The sequence below is a fragment of the Castanea sativa genome, chromosome 5 (genome assembly GCF_040712315.1).
Source record: "Castanea sativa cultivar Marrone di Chiusa Pesio chromosome 5, ASM4071231v1".
In the NCBI taxonomy this organism is placed as follows: Eukaryota; Viridiplantae; Streptophyta; class Magnoliopsida; order Fagales; family Fagaceae; genus Castanea; species Castanea sativa.
In genome coordinates this window covers 6,982,729-6,999,160 of record NC_134017.1, presented here as the reverse complement: position 1 = coordinate 6,999,160, position 16,432 = coordinate 6,982,729, and the positions used below count along the sequence as shown (strand labels likewise).

At 35.3% G+C, this 16,432-nt stretch overlaps 2 protein-coding genes across 3 annotated transcripts; both read left to right on the top strand.

Moving 5' to 3' along the window:
• Positions 1-3,851: 3,851 nt before the first annotated feature.
• Positions 3,852-6,583, top strand: LOC142634076 (receptor-like protein EIX2). The gene has a single exon (XM_075808350.1). It carries the CDS (start codon positions 3,852-3,854, stop codon positions 6,555-6,557), a length of 2,706 nt encoding a protein of 901 aa, XP_075664465.1. The 3' UTR covers positions 6,558-6,583.
• A 1,380-nt stretch (positions 6,584-7,963) lies between these two features.
• On the top strand, positions 7,964-14,807 carry LOC142633760 (uncharacterized). 2 transcript variants are annotated; one of them, XM_075808012.1, is made up of 4 exons: positions 7,964-8,124; positions 8,427-8,521; positions 10,121-10,395; positions 13,657-14,807. In XM_075808012.1, the coding sequence occupies exons 1-4, from the start codon at positions 8,095-8,097 to the stop codon at positions 14,466-14,468; spliced, it is 1,212 nt and encodes a 403-aa protein (XP_075664127.1). In that variant the 5' UTR covers positions 7,964-8,094; the 3' UTR covers positions 14,469-14,807. The 2 variants fall into 2 exon arrangements, with proteins under 2 accessions (XP_075664127.1, XP_075664126.1); XM_075808011.1 differs by having other exon boundaries at positions 8,016-8,124; positions 10,107-10,395.
• The last annotated feature ends 1,625 nt before the right edge of the window (positions 14,808-16,432 follow it).

Sequence of the window (16,432 nt, the reverse complement as noted above, 5' to 3'; positions counted from 1 at the left end):
GAACAAGTCAAAGTCTCATCAGAATATATTATCAGTTCACACCCAATAGATTCGTCAGTATATATTATCACGAGCTAGTAGTCTCCAATTGCGTCACCTCCACTACTCACACTCAGCTTCTCTTCCTTCATTTTTGTTTTTCCTTTGTCATGGGTGTCTCTTATGCAACTCATGTGCTTTTCTTACTATTATTTTTTTTCCCTACTCCCTCTTATTTTCTAAAATTTTGGGGTCTTCCTTCCACTTAGGGCCTTAGACAACTGCCTAACTCGCTTAAGGGAAGGGCCCGCCCTTCTCTTGATTAAATTCTTTGTCATGAAATACTTTCAATGATCCTATCAATGGGGGCAATATGTGGGCCATGATCTGGATATTATGTAATTAGTGATGTGGAGATTGAAGTATTGTGAAGGTGGATGTTCTGATTTCAGCCTATAAAAAAAAATTATTATTATTATTTTTCAGCAACCCCATGGGAGCAACACGTAAACATGACCTTTTCCACAACGACAATACACAACACATGGCATAATGTATTTGCAATATTCTTTATATTCTTTACTACATGTATAAATTGAACAATCATTTCTGTATACTATACGCATCTATTATATTCTCTTAGTGCCTAAATTTTTAGGTTGAAACCTAAATGAGATAATTTGGAAAATAATATTAATTTGATAATAATTATTTTCCAAATCACCAAACCTAACAGTTGCAAGAAGAGTGGAATCTGGAAAGCCTTGGACTTGGATAATAAATCTTTGACCTTTAGATCCTTCTCTAACGTTTTCAAATCCGTTCTTCTGCAACTAGAAAATTCAGTACCTCTAAGGATTATCCCTAGAAAAAAAAATTTCAGGTCACGGCTAAATAGCCCAATCGAACAATTGACTCAAAATGTTGATTTTGAACATCAAAGAGGACCATTTGACCAATAACTCACATATCCCATTTTTTAAGGAGTTCGTTGCCCTACATTGTTTGAATTTCTGCACTTTCCTAATCTAGGGTTTAAAAACTTGGGAATTTCTTTAATCATACAGTTTTAAGCTTCAAAATTTTACTCTTTTAATTCATGCATGCTCCAAATTGTGTCTTGGTTGTTTCTAGATGATGTATTTGTTCCACTGCGCCCCATTTTGTCCACTTCGGTCCATTCACTCCATTTTGGTCCACTTTAGTCCTTTCAGTCCAATTCGGTCTATTGTGGTCAAATTCGGTCTATTTCAGTTCATTTTGGTCCATTTTGGTACACTTTGGTCTATATAAGTCCACAGCTGTCTATTGCGGTCCACATTGGTCCATTTTAGTCCAGTTCAGTCCATTTTGGTCCGTTCAATCCACTTCGGTCCAATTTGGTTCATTCAGTCCAGACGATCCACTTTACTCCATCTCGGTCCATTTCAATCCATTCAAAGTTCTTTCCTCAATTGTTTTTACTTTTTTTGTCTTTGCAATGTTGTCAATAAAAGTTCTAAACCATTGTAACAGAAACTTGCTTCCTTTCTTGCTGGCTGAGAAATATAGTTCCTTCACATAATCTTGCATTCATCGTCTCTGGTCTAAGAACATAAAAATGTTCACAACCTGATAGACCTCTTCAGTGGTGCCATGTCCAAGTTGTCTTGAGCAGTTGAGCTATTGGAGCTAAATGTATAAACATGTTAAAAATTAAAGAATTCCATTCTCAAATGTAAATAATCTCTACTTGTCCCTAGTTTTGGAATATCTTGAGGATTCAAATTACATGCTATAAGGACATGAAGGACAAATGGACAATGGAGGGTTTGGAATGCTGATACAGGTGTGGTAACAATAGCAATAATTGGATGGTTGGGAATGTCAATGTTATTGAATAGTTGGGGTTTTACTCATTGTAGCATCCATGGGCACTACCACAGTTTGAAGTGCCCAAATTTGGTTGAGGGTAGAAGTCAAAAAGTCTGATAACAATGATACTAATGAAGAAATCTAGAAGTTGGACGTTTGACATGGTCTTACATGAAAATTATGCCACACGGTGGAAAATGCATAATGGAAAATTATGCCACAGTGGGGGAAGTGAATTGTTAACCAAAAGAAGTAAAAAAGTCTGATAACATTGATGCTAGTGAAGAAATCTAAGCGGCAATGTGAAAATTGATCGTCAAGTGGAATATAAAAGTCCATTGTTTTGCTATGAGTGTTCAAGTTTATGTTCCACCAGCTATATTATATTATGTCTGATTTTCTTTGTCATCATCAACTTGATTACTTTATTAGGAAAAAAAATGACATATAGCAAATGGCAATTGGTGACAGATAAAATGTAACAGGGGATTTTTATTGTGTCCAATTAATCTAGCACATCTCATTACTTGTGTGGGGTGAGCATTGATTTATGAGGGTTTGGCTTAAAGCCCATATTATCACTAATGAAATCATGTCATATGAGATTTTAATCAATCATGAGCCTTGTGTTCTAGACAAATGTCCTCTAAATGAATTTCCAAATGTGTATTTTTTGTGTACTCTCATTTTCTAATCTAATTCTAGTGATGCTCATTCCTTAATTATTGTATCAAAAGCACTGATGGAAATTAGTTCACCAAAAAACCAACCTTTAGCATGGAAAATTTGATCCAAATATTAACTCCATCAGAGCATAAGTACTTGGACAAACTGATTTTTCAAAAACTGACTAGAAATGAATAGGTCAATATAGATAAGGATCAGCCCTTCTAGGATGGTCATGCAAAATGATATTGGGAACATATCAGCATGGACTTTAATTAGAATAAAGCTTCTAACATAAAACATCCCAACTAAAACGCATTTGCTTTTTAGCACTTAATATGATCTCTACATGCCTCTAGTTTTGCAAGATCTTGAGGATCCAAATTACACGCTGTAAGGACATAAAGGACAATGGAGGGATTGGAAGACAAGGGGAATTCTCCGCGCATGCATGGGGATGGAATCCCCGAAGTAATGGTGTCGCTGGTGTTGTTGTCATGCCAATACAGGTGTGGCAACAATAGCAGTAATTGGCTAGTCTGGAATATTATGGTTATTGAATAGCTGGGGTTCCACTCATTGTAGCATGCATGGGCACTGCAATAGTTTGAACTTTGAAGTGCCCAAATTTGGCTGATGAGTAGATCTAAATTGCTGGGACTTAGGAAACCACAAGCACAAGAATTACTACATTACTTTTTCCAATGAATATCCAATGTCTAAATTTAAATAGATCTTATTGTTTATATCAACTAGTAGAATATTGGGCAAAGGTATCAACCTTTAAATAGTAACCAATCCGCAATCATGTCATTTAATGCTGAACTTAAATAAGAATTTACTTTTGTGCAATAAACAGAGTTCCATACATGAGATTTTATTTTTCTGCAATATAGGAGTAACAAAACCGAAAGAAAGGGACAAAATGCCGAAGGTTAGACCAAAGACATATACAATGTGCTCATTGGATAAAAAACCTTTCCTGATGACTTTGCAAAACAAGTCACCGAACCAAAAAAAAAAAAGGTAAATAGGTCAAAGTCTTGATGACTTTGATACACAATAAACAATTATTTCTACACGTTAAAGTGAAAGACGGTATTGATCTTTTGGCGTTTGGCTTAAGTCAACAAGTCAAAGTCTTCATTGAAAAAATTATATTGATAAGATAATGATTGTTTTGAAGAATCACTATAATTTTTTGAACAAGTCAAAGTCTCATCAGAATATATTATCAGTTCACACCCAGTAGATTCATCAGTATATATTATCACGAGCTAGTAGTCTCCAATTGCATCACCTCCACTACTCACACTCAGCTTCTCTTCCTTCGTTTTTGTTTTTCCTTTGTTATGGGTGTCTCTTATGCAACTCATGTGCTTTTCTTACTATGGTTCTTTGCTGCTACCTTCAGTTTAAGCTTCTTCAAAACAATGTCAAATGAGGTCTCTTGCAATGAAAAAGACAAGCAAGCACTTCTTAGCCTCAAACGAGGCCTCATTGATCCTTTCAACTTACTCTCATCCTGGTCTAGCCAAGAAGATTGCTGTAGATGGGATGGTGTTCATTGTGATAACAAAACCAGTCGAGTCACAGAGCTCCACCTAGCGTATACCGGGATAGGGGGTGAAATTAGTCGCTCATTGCTTAAATTAGAGTTTTTGAATTACTTGGACTTGAGTTTCAATGACTTTAATCGTACTCCTATTCCAACTTTCCTTGGCTCAATGGGTAATCTCACACATCTTGACCTCTCAGACGCCAACTTCTCTGGACTCATTCCTCATCAGCTTGGGAACCTTTCAAGCCTTTGCTATCTGTATCTTGGATCTAATTTTGATCTCTATGCAGATAATCTTTATTGGATGTCTGGTCTTTTTTCCATTCAATACATTGACCTAAGCTCAGTTGACCTTCACAAAGAAGCTGATTGGCTTCAAATAATGAGTAAGTTCTCCTCTCTTTCTGAGCTATACTTGTCCAATTGTAAGCTTGATAGTTTGAATCCATCTCTTGGATTTGTCAATTTCACATCTCTTCAAGTACTTTATCTTTCTGGAAATCATTTCAATCATGAGATACCTAATTGGTTCTCTAATCTCAGTACAAGTCTCTTAAAGCTTTACCTAGACGATAGTTCTTTGAAAGGCGAGATACCGCCTAGCATTTTCAATTTAGAGAAATTGGAATATCTATCCTTGTATCCCAATCATCTAATTGGAAAAATTCCAGAGTCATTAGGCCAGCTTAAGCATCTAACATATCTCGATCTCTCTTTTAATTCTTTAAATGGTCCTACCCCTTTATCTGTTGGGAATTTATCTCATATGAGAACATTATCCCTCAACCAAAATCAGTTGAATGGCACCATTCCAAAGAGTCTTGGGCTTCTCTCAAATCTAGAGGAGTTATATATCCAAAATAATTTCTTAACAGGAACAATAAATGAAGGGCATTTCAAAAAACTATCAAAACTAAAGGATCTCTCTATGTCTCAAACACAATTGTTCTTCAATGTCAATTCCAATTGGGTTCCCCCCTTTCAACTTGAGTATGTCTCCATGAGCTCAATCAAGATAGGTCCTAATTTTCCTTCATGGCTACAATCACAAAGATCCCTCGGGTTTTTGGATATGTCAACGTCAGGAATTTCAAGCAAGGCTCCAAGTTGGTTTTGGAATTGGACTTCAAATGTTGAAGCTATCGATCTATCTGACAACCACATAAAAGGGGATTTGTCGAATATTTTTCTGAATTCTACTGCTATAAATCTAAGATCTAATCACTTCAAGGGTCGCTTTCCACTATTGTCTGAAAATGTCAAAGTGCTCAATATAGCTAATAACTCATATTCTGGACCCACTTCCACTTTCTTATGCCAAAAGGTAATTAGAAAGAATAAAGTAGTGGTCTTAGATGCATCAAACAATCTATTGTCAGGAGAACTTTCTCATTGTTGGAGGTATTGGAAGTCTTTGATCCATTTAAACTTAGGGAGTAATAGTCTAACAGGTAGAATTCCCTACTCCATGGGGGCTTTAGTTAATCTCCAATCATTGCGTTTACAAAACAATAACATCTCTGGAGATATTCCTTCATCATTCAAAAATTGCTCAAATTTTGGGCTCATTGATATAGGTAATAATCATTTGACAGGGATCATACCACCCTGGATTGGAGAAATGACAAATCTGTTAGTTCTTCGTCTAAGATCAAATGAATTTAAAGGTCGTATACCTCCACAAATATGCCAACTTTCTTCTCTTAGAGTATTGGATCTTGCTGATAATAGTCTATTTGGTGTCATACCAAATTGCTTGAAAAATATTAGTGCCATGGCACTACCAGAACCCAATATTCAAGTTTTTCCTTTTGAACCTTTAAAATATATGTATGGTTATGTATCCTACATTGAGAATCTTAAGTTGGTTCCCAAAGGTAAGGAATTGGAATATGCAAGGAATCTAGAATTTGTTAAGATCATAGACCTTTCAAATAACAACTTGTCTGGATCAATCCCTGCTGAAATTTGTGTTCTTTTTGAATTACGTTTTTTGAATTTGTCTCGAAATCATTTGATGGGAAAGATACCAGAAAAAATTGGGAGCATGAAAGAGTTGGAGTCAATTGATCTCTCAAGAAATCATCTATCGGGGATAATTCCGCCAAGCGTGTCTAATTTGACATTTCTTAGTTACTTGGATTTGTCTTACAAAAACTTCTATGGTAGGATTCCTTCAAGCACCCAGCTTCAATCTTTTGATGCACTCAGCTATGTTGGCAATCCTCAACTATGTGGTGATCCTCTTCCAAAAAATTGCACAATAGAGGAAGAATCTTTGAAGAGATCACCAACTGGCAGTGCTGAAGATGACTCTATAAATTCCAGCTTCTATCTAGGTATGGGAGTTGGATTTGCAGCTGGCTTTTGGGCAATTTGTGGAGCTCTCTTCTTCAATAGGACCTGGAGGCATTCCTGTTTCAGATTTTCTGATGACATAAGAGATTGGATTTATGTGAATACAGTGATAAAGTTGAATTGGTTATTGAAAAGCTAAGAGTCTGCCTTAGTAAGTGAAAGGTATCATTATCTAGCTAAAAGGTACTATTTCAAGTAATATATTCTTAATATTGTTTTGCTCATGTTAATGTGTAGTAGCCTACTTTAAATATATGATTTAATTCATTGTTTATACTTCAGGAGGTGGCACTGGTTCATGCTCTTCAAAAGGCCAAAAAGAATCATTTGCAAAAGATATTTTCTTGATCTTATTTCATCCTGGATGTATCGTAAACATACAAGAACAAAATGCTACAAATTATGATTCTTGAATATGATGTGTAAGAACTATTTATCTATATAGTGCTACTAGGCATTTAATGAAGAATTATTTCACCTTTAGCATAAATTCAGAGTTTAGGTCACTGAATATAGTGCTTCCTGTACTCATTGATTCATTTCACAATGGCTTTTCCATTCCACAAATTCCAAGAGGTTTCTCTCTGGTTTTATTTTTACGGTTTTACTGAAAATACTGATATCTATTTCTCAATAGCAAAAATGGGTTTTCCACTATGGAACCAACAAGCTCTACTGAATTGAGCCAAATCAATTACTTTTGTTAGACTAATCTTAGTTTCGGTCTTGTTCTTTGGGCAAACCCATTACAATATTGGTCATGGCGATTAAAACCTTCTTTCATTTAGGCCTTTGTTTTGTTTTTTTTCCTGTTTTTTTGTATGACCCTCGCTCTTTTGTGAATGATATTCGTAGGCTATGAAAACTCTTGCAAAAGCCCACTTTTGCTAGGGATTCATGCTCAAAGGGCCAACTATGGGCACTATATTATTGAAGCCAATGATGAGCCTTTTATTTATTTTTTAAATAATCAACAGGGAAAAACTATTAGAATGGATCAACTTGCTAACAAAAATCAAAAGAGTATACCGTATAAATGGTAAGATTATCTATTTAGGTAAAATTATATCTTATCCTTTTTATTTGAAGACTAAAATGTTATTTTGATACTTTATGAAAATTTTGTTTTTTATTCTTAAATTTTAAAAAGTTGGTTTGCAATCTCAAAATTATTTTTAAATGTTTTAATTTTTGTCTTTAGGTTTTAAAAAAGATTATTTTTCATTGTTAAAATATTGGAAAAAAAATTCATTTTTCGTCCTTATTTTGTATATTATTAAAGAAATTTTTTTTATAAAGTTTAAGGATGGAAATAATATTTTCATAAAGTTTTAAGTATCACACTCTTATTATTTAAAAAAAAGTTTTTTTTAAAAAAAATTATTACGGCGAATTAATTTCGACCTAACAAACCAAGGCACAGACCACAGACAAGTTTTTGGCCAGGTCATTGAAATGTGAAACAAGGAAATAAATTGAGAGGTCAAAGATATGGTCGACGTTAGAACTCTAAAGTCGACACAATAGACGTTTTCAGTAACACCAAGGCACAGGCACGCCACCATAAAGGGCGTAACGGAAAGCGCACGCTCTTCGTTTCCCTTGCAGTCAATTTCACAGAGTTCAGCTCACTGAACCAAAAAGATTGCTTTCTGTACTCATCGATTCACTTCACAATGGCTTTTCTATTCAACAAATTCCAAGAGGTCTCTCTCTCTCTCTCTTTCTTTCTCTCTTTGTGGTTTTAGTTTTACACTTCTACTGAAAATACTGTTCTCCATTTCTCACTAGTAAAAATGGGTTTTCACTTTTCCATTAAGTTCTACTCGATTGAACACAATCTATGACTGTTATTGAACTAATCTGATATGGGTTTTTGTTCTTAGTGCAAACCCAGATCAGTTTTAGTCATAAAGATTAAAACTTTGTTTCATTTATGCCTTTGTTTTCTTCTTTTATGGTTTTTTTTGAATGACCCTTTTGCTCTTTTGTAAATGGGTATTTACAGGCTGTGAAAACTCTTGCAAAAAGTCCCACTTTTGCTAGGGATCCAAGACAGTTACAATTTGAAGCAGACATAAATAGATTATTTCTATATACCAGGTCAGTTGTGGCTGTGAATTTGTTAATTGAATTATCTCTCATGTATTACCTTTAAACATGAACTGTATGTGTCTACTGGCTAGTTTCAGTAATGCTGTTGTTTGTGTTAATGTGCAAATATAGGTAGCATATTGTAGTGTAGAGTTTAGACCATTTGATTGGTTTTAATAAACCTCTTAAGTGAATTATTTTCCTCAATTTTGTCGATAAACATGCTTATGTTTGAAGTAGTAACTGTTGTGGAGTAGATGCTATGGTCAAATTAATTAGAAATTTTTTTTCATAACAATTAGCTGTACCTGAAATGACATTTCCTCCCGTAAAATGGGATTAAGGGTAAGATTTTGGATTCAAAACTTGCTGGGTGTGTAACTTACCAATATTTTAAAAAAAAGGGAGTATGTGTTTTGATAGACCATTTGATTGGTTTTGATAAACCTCTTGAGTGAATTATTTTCCTCAATTTTGTCGATAAACATGCTGATGTTTGAAGTAGTAACTGTTGTGGAGTAGATGCTATGGTCAAATTAATTAGAAAAAAATTATCATAACAATTAGCTGTACCTGAAATGACATTTCCTCCCGTAAAACGGGATTAAGGGTAAGAGTTTGGATTCAAAACTTGCTGGGTGTGTAACTTACCAATATTTAAATAAAAAAAAAGGGAGTAGATACCTAGATTCCAACCCTATCAATTGGTATAATTGTGTCAGATCTAATTGTCTTTGCAGTGCCTTTAATCATTGGCTGATGAACTCTTTCTCTGCATTTTATTTTTAGTTGTCCTTGACATCTCATTTTGCTCTAGTTGTTACTATAGCTATATTAATTTTCTTTTCTTTTCACCAATCATCCATTTCATATTCAACGTATAGCGATGATCATGGTATGAACAATAACAAACTTTTTTGCCCAACAAGTTGCTTAACAAAGAATGTTCAGTCTTGTAGATATCTTAAAGACATTCCCTTCATCCATAGGCATATGCAATCACACAAAACCCTTGGAGCCCTCGATCATTTCATGTATGTTGATATAATTTTTTGAGAATCATACTCTTGAAGAGAAGGAAAGATAGGGATGTAGTGATCATGTAGAGATTATCTTTTAGGTTGTTTTCTCACTGAGACATTCCTTATGTTTTCCCTTTTCTGCATCCACAAAACATAAGAAAATGGAAAAATATGGGCGTTGTGCTGGCTATTGACCATGTAGAGATTAAGAATTTCATTGTTTACATTTAGGTTGTTCTCTCACTGATTGTGACATATCCCTTGTGAATGAAAATGTTTATTACTTCTTGACATAACTGATCTTAATGTTTGCCTCACTTCTATCCAAGTTTTAGCTTCTTAGATCTTGTGTATCAATGTCGAGTACTTCAACAAAAGATAAATTTCTTTTAACTTTTTGATTGATTAAGCCAAACGTGAACATTTAAATAATGTCAATTGCATTTTGTGTAGATGCTATTTTGTTTGTTCCCTACTGTACCACTTTGCTTCATGTGAATTTATGCTTCCTTTGTCACTCAGTGTTCAACTTCATTGGGTGTCCTTTAATCTCAAATTTTTTCTCATGAAAGACTTAAACATCCAGCTACAACCGTTTGGGAAGGGATGCTGAGGAGGCAGATGCTGAGGAGATCATTGAAATGGCTAGTAAAGCCTCTCTTGCTGATCAACAGAAGCTAGTCCAAGAAAACATCCATGCTCAGATTAAAAGTTTCTCCATGTCTATGGATGAAATTCTACTTCCTGATTCTAAAAGGATAGGTGAGGCACACGAATTGCCTCCACAACCAACAGCTGCTCCTCGTCGGAGTGGCCTTGGTTTTGCTGTTGGCAGGCATGACCAACCTACTGACCATCCTGGTAAGATTCTGTTTGCAATCAAAAAAACTTTTCCAATGTCACATTATGTGCTTGAAATTGCATGATTGTGACTTGAGATGTCAAATCTTTGAGTTTTCTTATGACATATCCTTTCTATGTTTGCGGTAGTGGGATTATCTTGATTTTTCTTCTTTGGATAAGTAACGATAAATTTTATTAAAAAAACACAAACCAAATACAGCGGGGTGTACTCAGTGTGATTATCTTGTTCAAAGGAGTGATATTTCGATTTGTTCCGTCAATTACCTTAACTTCTTTACTAGTTTCTTTAAACAAATTTAGTTATTTAATAAGTTTAAAGTTATTCATGTAGAGTTCAAGTCAACACCCATTCATTTTTAAAAATGAAGTATTGGGCAGCAAAATGGAGGAAACAGGGTGGTGGCCTTGGGGGTAGGGGAGGTGAGGGGAAGATGCCTTGAAGATGCTTGGAGTTGATTGGATGGCATCTTCAAGGAGTATTGAATCACTATTTCTAGAAACTCATTGGGAGTCTGTTGGTGTATCTAATGCTCTATCAATTATCTCTAGCTTCTATACGGCCTTTTTCTTTTGGTAAGTTACACATGCATCTAGTGGGTCTTGAACCCCTGACCTCACCCTCCATCTAGCACTTGCAAGGGGAGGAGGTGCCAGTTAAGCTAGAGTTGATAGGCAAAAGTCAATTGGTAGGATTCAACCTTTTGTACTTCTATAAGGTCTTTCTTGAATTCATGTTTTTTTTGTTTGTGATGTGAGTCATTGGTAGTTCTTGATATTATGTATTTTTGGAATGATGATATGCTCTAGTTGCTAGATTTATTTTTCAATGTTGCTACGAGCATTCTCCTCCTCTTTTAAGAACAAGGTGGCTGGAGAGGTTGAGGGATCATGACCCACCCACATGTGTAACTTACCAATAAAAAAAAGAAGATTTCTTGCAAGCTTGCATGCTGTTAAAACCTTCTAGAATATCTCTTGGCTCCATTTCATTGAAGTTAAAACTCTATGTAAGAGTATTTGTTCCTTGCTTTGCTTGCATTATTACAGCAAAACATGTAATCTCAACCGGTTTGTAACCTAAATTGGGAATTTGTATATAGGTGCTTTCAATGGTTTAAGTTTGGGAGGATTAATAGATCTAGGGTATAGAGTCGTATAAGAAAAGGTGAAGACTCAAACTTGGTTTGATGAGTTTTGTATGGTGATTTGATAGAGAAAATGTGTGGGGTGTTATGGTGTTGATAGGCAAGAGGAAGGGCTTTACTTAGGGTTTGGGATATAACAAAGAAGGAAATGAGAGAAATTTATGGTATGGCCTGTATGAGTATGAACAGTACCAAAAGAAAGAGAAGAAGAAAAGAGAGAACAAAGAGGGAGAAAGTAAACAATAAGGCCAAGATGTAAAAGACTAACTTGGACTCAAAGAAAATAAAGCCTAAGATAGTTATGATCTCCTAGAAAATTCTAGATAAAAATAAAAAAATACCTATATTCACAGGATTCCAGAGATTACACTTCTGCTCCTAATTACAAAATTGGCCAGAACTTGTTGAATAAAAACCCAAATAAAAACTGTTTCAATCTTAGGACACATATAACTAGACCTTTAAAACCCCATGACTTTTACTTCGATTGGACTTGAAACATGGCCTCATAAAATAAATCTTGAACAGTCGAACTTGTGAAGTGATAACAACTTAATCTTCCATGGCAGCATCAAGAACGTAACATTATTTACATTGAAACTAGTAAACGAAATTGATTAATAGAGTTTGTATTAAGTTCTCAGTTTTGATAGATATTCTTCAGGGCCTTGATTGGAAATTGTTGGACGGGAGGTAAAACATCTAGCATTCAAGATTCATTTTATTCAAGAAATTGCTAGATCATGTTCAACTCTCATTTTAATATTTGGATGCTGTGTTGCTGGCTTACAAATGCCTGGAAATGTGTTCGATGATAAAAGAAAAATTACTAGCAAAAATCCAGGTAGGGAAAAAAAGGGTCGATATCTCTCGAAGTACAATAGCCACTTAAGTCCTCCTGTTCAGTCTCCTTATGTGGCAAGAGCTAATTGATGTTGTTTTTAATATAATGTCTCAAACTTTTGTCTGTTGCTGACTATATTTCCCAATACTGCCATATAAACCCTTGCCACATCAGAGGTTGGATGAGAGGGCTTCAACCTCAGTACCAGTTCCACTATACACAGACGTCAAGTATGTTTGATTGTTACAGAACTCATTACATGTGAGCAGATAAGCAGTACCCCATATCATATTGTGTACTGGAATCAAATTCAAAGTGATTCTGTACCCAGATTTGACTGCTAGACAATCAGATTTGTTTAATGTATTTGTGTGTATACTCTCACACACACATACACATTTTGAGTTTGGATAACTTTGGTGTTATAGGGAAACATCTGAAGCATGAAATCTGTATCGTTATCATCTGCTGAGTTGCTTGTCCTGCAATTGAGAAAGACCATAGGTTTCCTTTGGTGGTAGCATTTCTGTGTCTTGTCTGCTGCACTTGGTGTGGAAAACAAAAAAGTTAAGAAATAGTTTGATATGCATGATTATGCATCACCTCTATCTTCTTCATTTTTCTTGACATTTCAGTTGTCTGGTTCTGACATTTTCAAATGATTTTTTCTTATTGACCTTGTTGGCTTCAATAATACTTGAACTGCTTGTATTTTATCAGTTATTGTTTCATGGTTAGCTTTCGTAAAGTTGTCTAACAATCAACTGTTTTTACACATGCTGCTATTAACATGGTCAAGCAATGCCATGTTTGGCCAAGATGTTTAGAATTTTCATGACATTAGAATGCAATTTATGGAATTCTAACTTTAATATTTATATAAAATAAAATAAAATTTTAATTTTAAGATAAAACTACTGAATTTGGGAAGAGAATAAAAGAGAAATGATTATATGTCTCACATATAATAGATAATATGATTTCAGATAGAATAAAATGGTGGAAAGGAATACATGTCACTGACTTAACTAACAGGATCCATGCCTGACTCCAAAAAATTGGGACTAAGGCTTGGTTGTTGTTGTATACATTGTTTTGACCGTTACTGCATTATTTGGTTTTCTGTACCTATATATGTTTAGGTACAGAAGAAGTCTCAATTAATTATAACAAAGTTTTCACTGTTTGGTTCTGATTTCTTAAGAGGTTGTCTGTGTTGTGTTATAGTTTACCGTATGACTACTAATTACTAATGATTTTTCAGCACAGTTGTACCTGAAACAAGGTCTTTAAAATGTACTGAACTCTCTGAAAGACTAAAGGACCTCATTGGTTACAAGCTTGATATCAAACCATCTCAAATACCCCATAAGGAAGCTGGCCAAGGTTTATATTTAGATGGTGAAGCTGATGTTGGTACTGCGATAGCCTTCTACCCTGGTGTAATATACTCTCCAGCTTACTATCGTTACATTCCTGGATACCCAAGAGTCGATGCACATAACACATATCTGATCACAAGGTATGATGGAACTGTCATCAATGCCCAACCATGGGGTTTAGGGGGTGAAACCCGGGAAGTTTGGGATGGCCTCAGCTTGGCAGAATTTAAGCCTGATACTCAGGGTGTTGATAAAGGTTCAGACCGATTCTGGAAGATGCTCAATACTCCTTTAGTAGGTACACAAGCAGGATTGAGTTCAGATGTATTGGAGCGGAGAAACCCATTAGCTTTTGCTCATTTTGCTAACCACCCAGCAAAGGGTATGGTTCCAAACGTCATGATTTGCCCTTATGATTTCCCATTGACTGAGAAGGATATGAGAGCCTATATTCCCAATGTCTTGTTTGGAAAAGCTGAAGAAGTAAAGATGAAAAGACTTGGCAGCTTTTGGTTCAAATTTGGGGGTTCAGGAGATGGTGGGCCCGAGGTTCCTGTTCTGAAGACTCTTGTTCTGGTGGCTACTAGGGCACTTCATGATGAAGAAATTCTGTTAAACTACAGGCTGAGCAACTCAAAGCGACGGCCAGCATGGTATACTCCAGTTGATGAAGAGGAGGACCGAAGGAGATGGAGCTAAGTGAAGGTTAGCTAGCCATAATTGCATAGCGTACCTTCTTACCCTGCTGTAGTTTTTCCTTGTTTCTTAGCTGGCAATTATATTTTTCATTCAACTGCTTTGAAGCTGCAATTACCAGCTTTGGTAAATTTCAGAGTTAATAGCATCTATATGAAGATCATGCTATTCTGTGCTCAAGTTTTCTTTACATACATAGAGTTCATAGCATACTATATGCTTGAGTTCTCTTCATATACAGAGTTTGGAGTAGCAACTGTTCCAAGGGATTGGTTGTTGTTACTTTTCTTTTGCAATTATTTGTCTTATGAAATAATAAAATGGAAGGTGTCACTAAACAAATGAGGTATTCAGACATTTGCTATGATTTAGTTTCACCGAAATCACATGAACAAGTAATGCACCATTCAGATGCAACATATTTGAACTGCGTCCAAAGGATTTGAATTTGGGTCTCTGTTATCCTCAATTAAGCAATCATGATTATCAATCTACAATGCCAAGGGAATTGCATGTTGCTCTGTCTGTTTATTGCTTAGAATAGCAATGCACTTGCAAGTATTATAATGTTGAGCATCTCTTACAACAGGACCAGTGGTACTAACTGCCTTTGGTTGTCACTTCAGTCTGCCAAAACTTTATATTAAAATTCCTCATGCATGGATTTCTGTTCACTGCTGCCACCTGCAAATCACACAACAATCTCCTCATACTTGATAGTGGTTTTGTCCTACCATTTCTAGATTACAAAATTAAAATGTTGAAACATAACTTTCTACACTCAACTGCAATGAATTTAATTGTTTTGAGTTTGAGTAGGATAGGGATCAAATTTATTTTTGTTGTAATTCTCAATCTAAAGTATGCACCAAGACTGAATTAGAAGAAAACAGCAGCTTATAGATGACACTACTTCCATTCTTCTAGAACTCTCATTTGCTGTACTCCATTTGAACTTGATGTTCTGGATGTCAGAAATCACCTTAAGTAGGATTAGTTCTTAGCACTTTTGTCATCCATGAGTGTCAGCTAGAGGCAGGCACAACGAGTCACATTAAGGGTCCGTTTGGATAGAACTTATTGTTGAAAACTGAAAACTGAAAACTGAAAACACTGTAGCAAAATAATTTTTAAATGGGTAAAATACACTGCTCATGCCAAAATTTATGGCCAATGAACAGTAACAAACACGCGTAAAAAAGAAAAAGAAAAAGAAAACTTGGACGTGGACGTGCGTTTTGGCTATCCAAACGCCCTCTAAGTGTCCTCTAATAAGTTCATCAGGAATCTTACCTTCAAGAAAGGCTAATTGTGATGGGCCAATGATTGGAGTAACAAAGAGGTGCCCTCGTTCCTCATAACTCATAAGTCTCTCGTGATTATGAAGTTACAATTTGGGACGCATGCCCCTCTTCCTTGTGACAATGTCTGAGGGACCTTTCTTGCTACATACCAAACTTTTGTGACAACTCTAGGGTAATTATTCAATAATATGTCAAAGTAATGCTCTTCTCACGTAATTTGATAATAATGAGTTCTATTGATTAAATTCATGATGGGGTTCACTATCATGTGAGAGGCTCCCAAACTTTTGAATAATTTTCTGTCTCTTTATACTACTTTGATAAAAATCATGTTATTTATTTTTTGGGTAGAAACATATGGTCATATCAATACATGTAAGGTTGTGATGAAGGGATAATCTGTATTCTTTAAGGCGATGTCCATGACAAAATTAACTTTTTTTTTAATCCCTCTGAATTACAGGAATAGATCCTTTTCATCTAATATATCTTTTTAATGGTCCGGTTTAAATATTACAAATATAAAGGTGTACATATTGTTACGTCGAATGCTCTTATGAGCACCCTGGTTCCTACCTTTAGACTCAAATATCATGATGTTTGGTAAAAGAAAAGACGTAGTTGATTGGAATATGAAAATGCAAGGCCTTTCATAATGCCATT

Coding starts and splice junctions, on each gene's coding strand:
- LOC142634076 (XM_075808350.1), top strand. CDS start 3,852: ATGGGTGTCTCTTATGCAACTCATGTGCTTTTCTTACTATGGTTCTTT.
- LOC142633760 (XM_075808012.1), top strand. CDS start 8,095: ATGGCTTTTCTATTCAACAAATTCCAAGAG. Junction 8,125..8,426: donor TATTCAACAAATTCCAAGAG/GTCTCTCTCTCT, acceptor GGGTATTTACAG/GCTGTGAAAACTCTTGCAAA. Junction 10,396..13,656: donor CCAACCTACTGACCATCCTG/GTAAGATTCTGT, acceptor TTTTCAGCACAG/TTGTACCTGAAACAAGGTCT.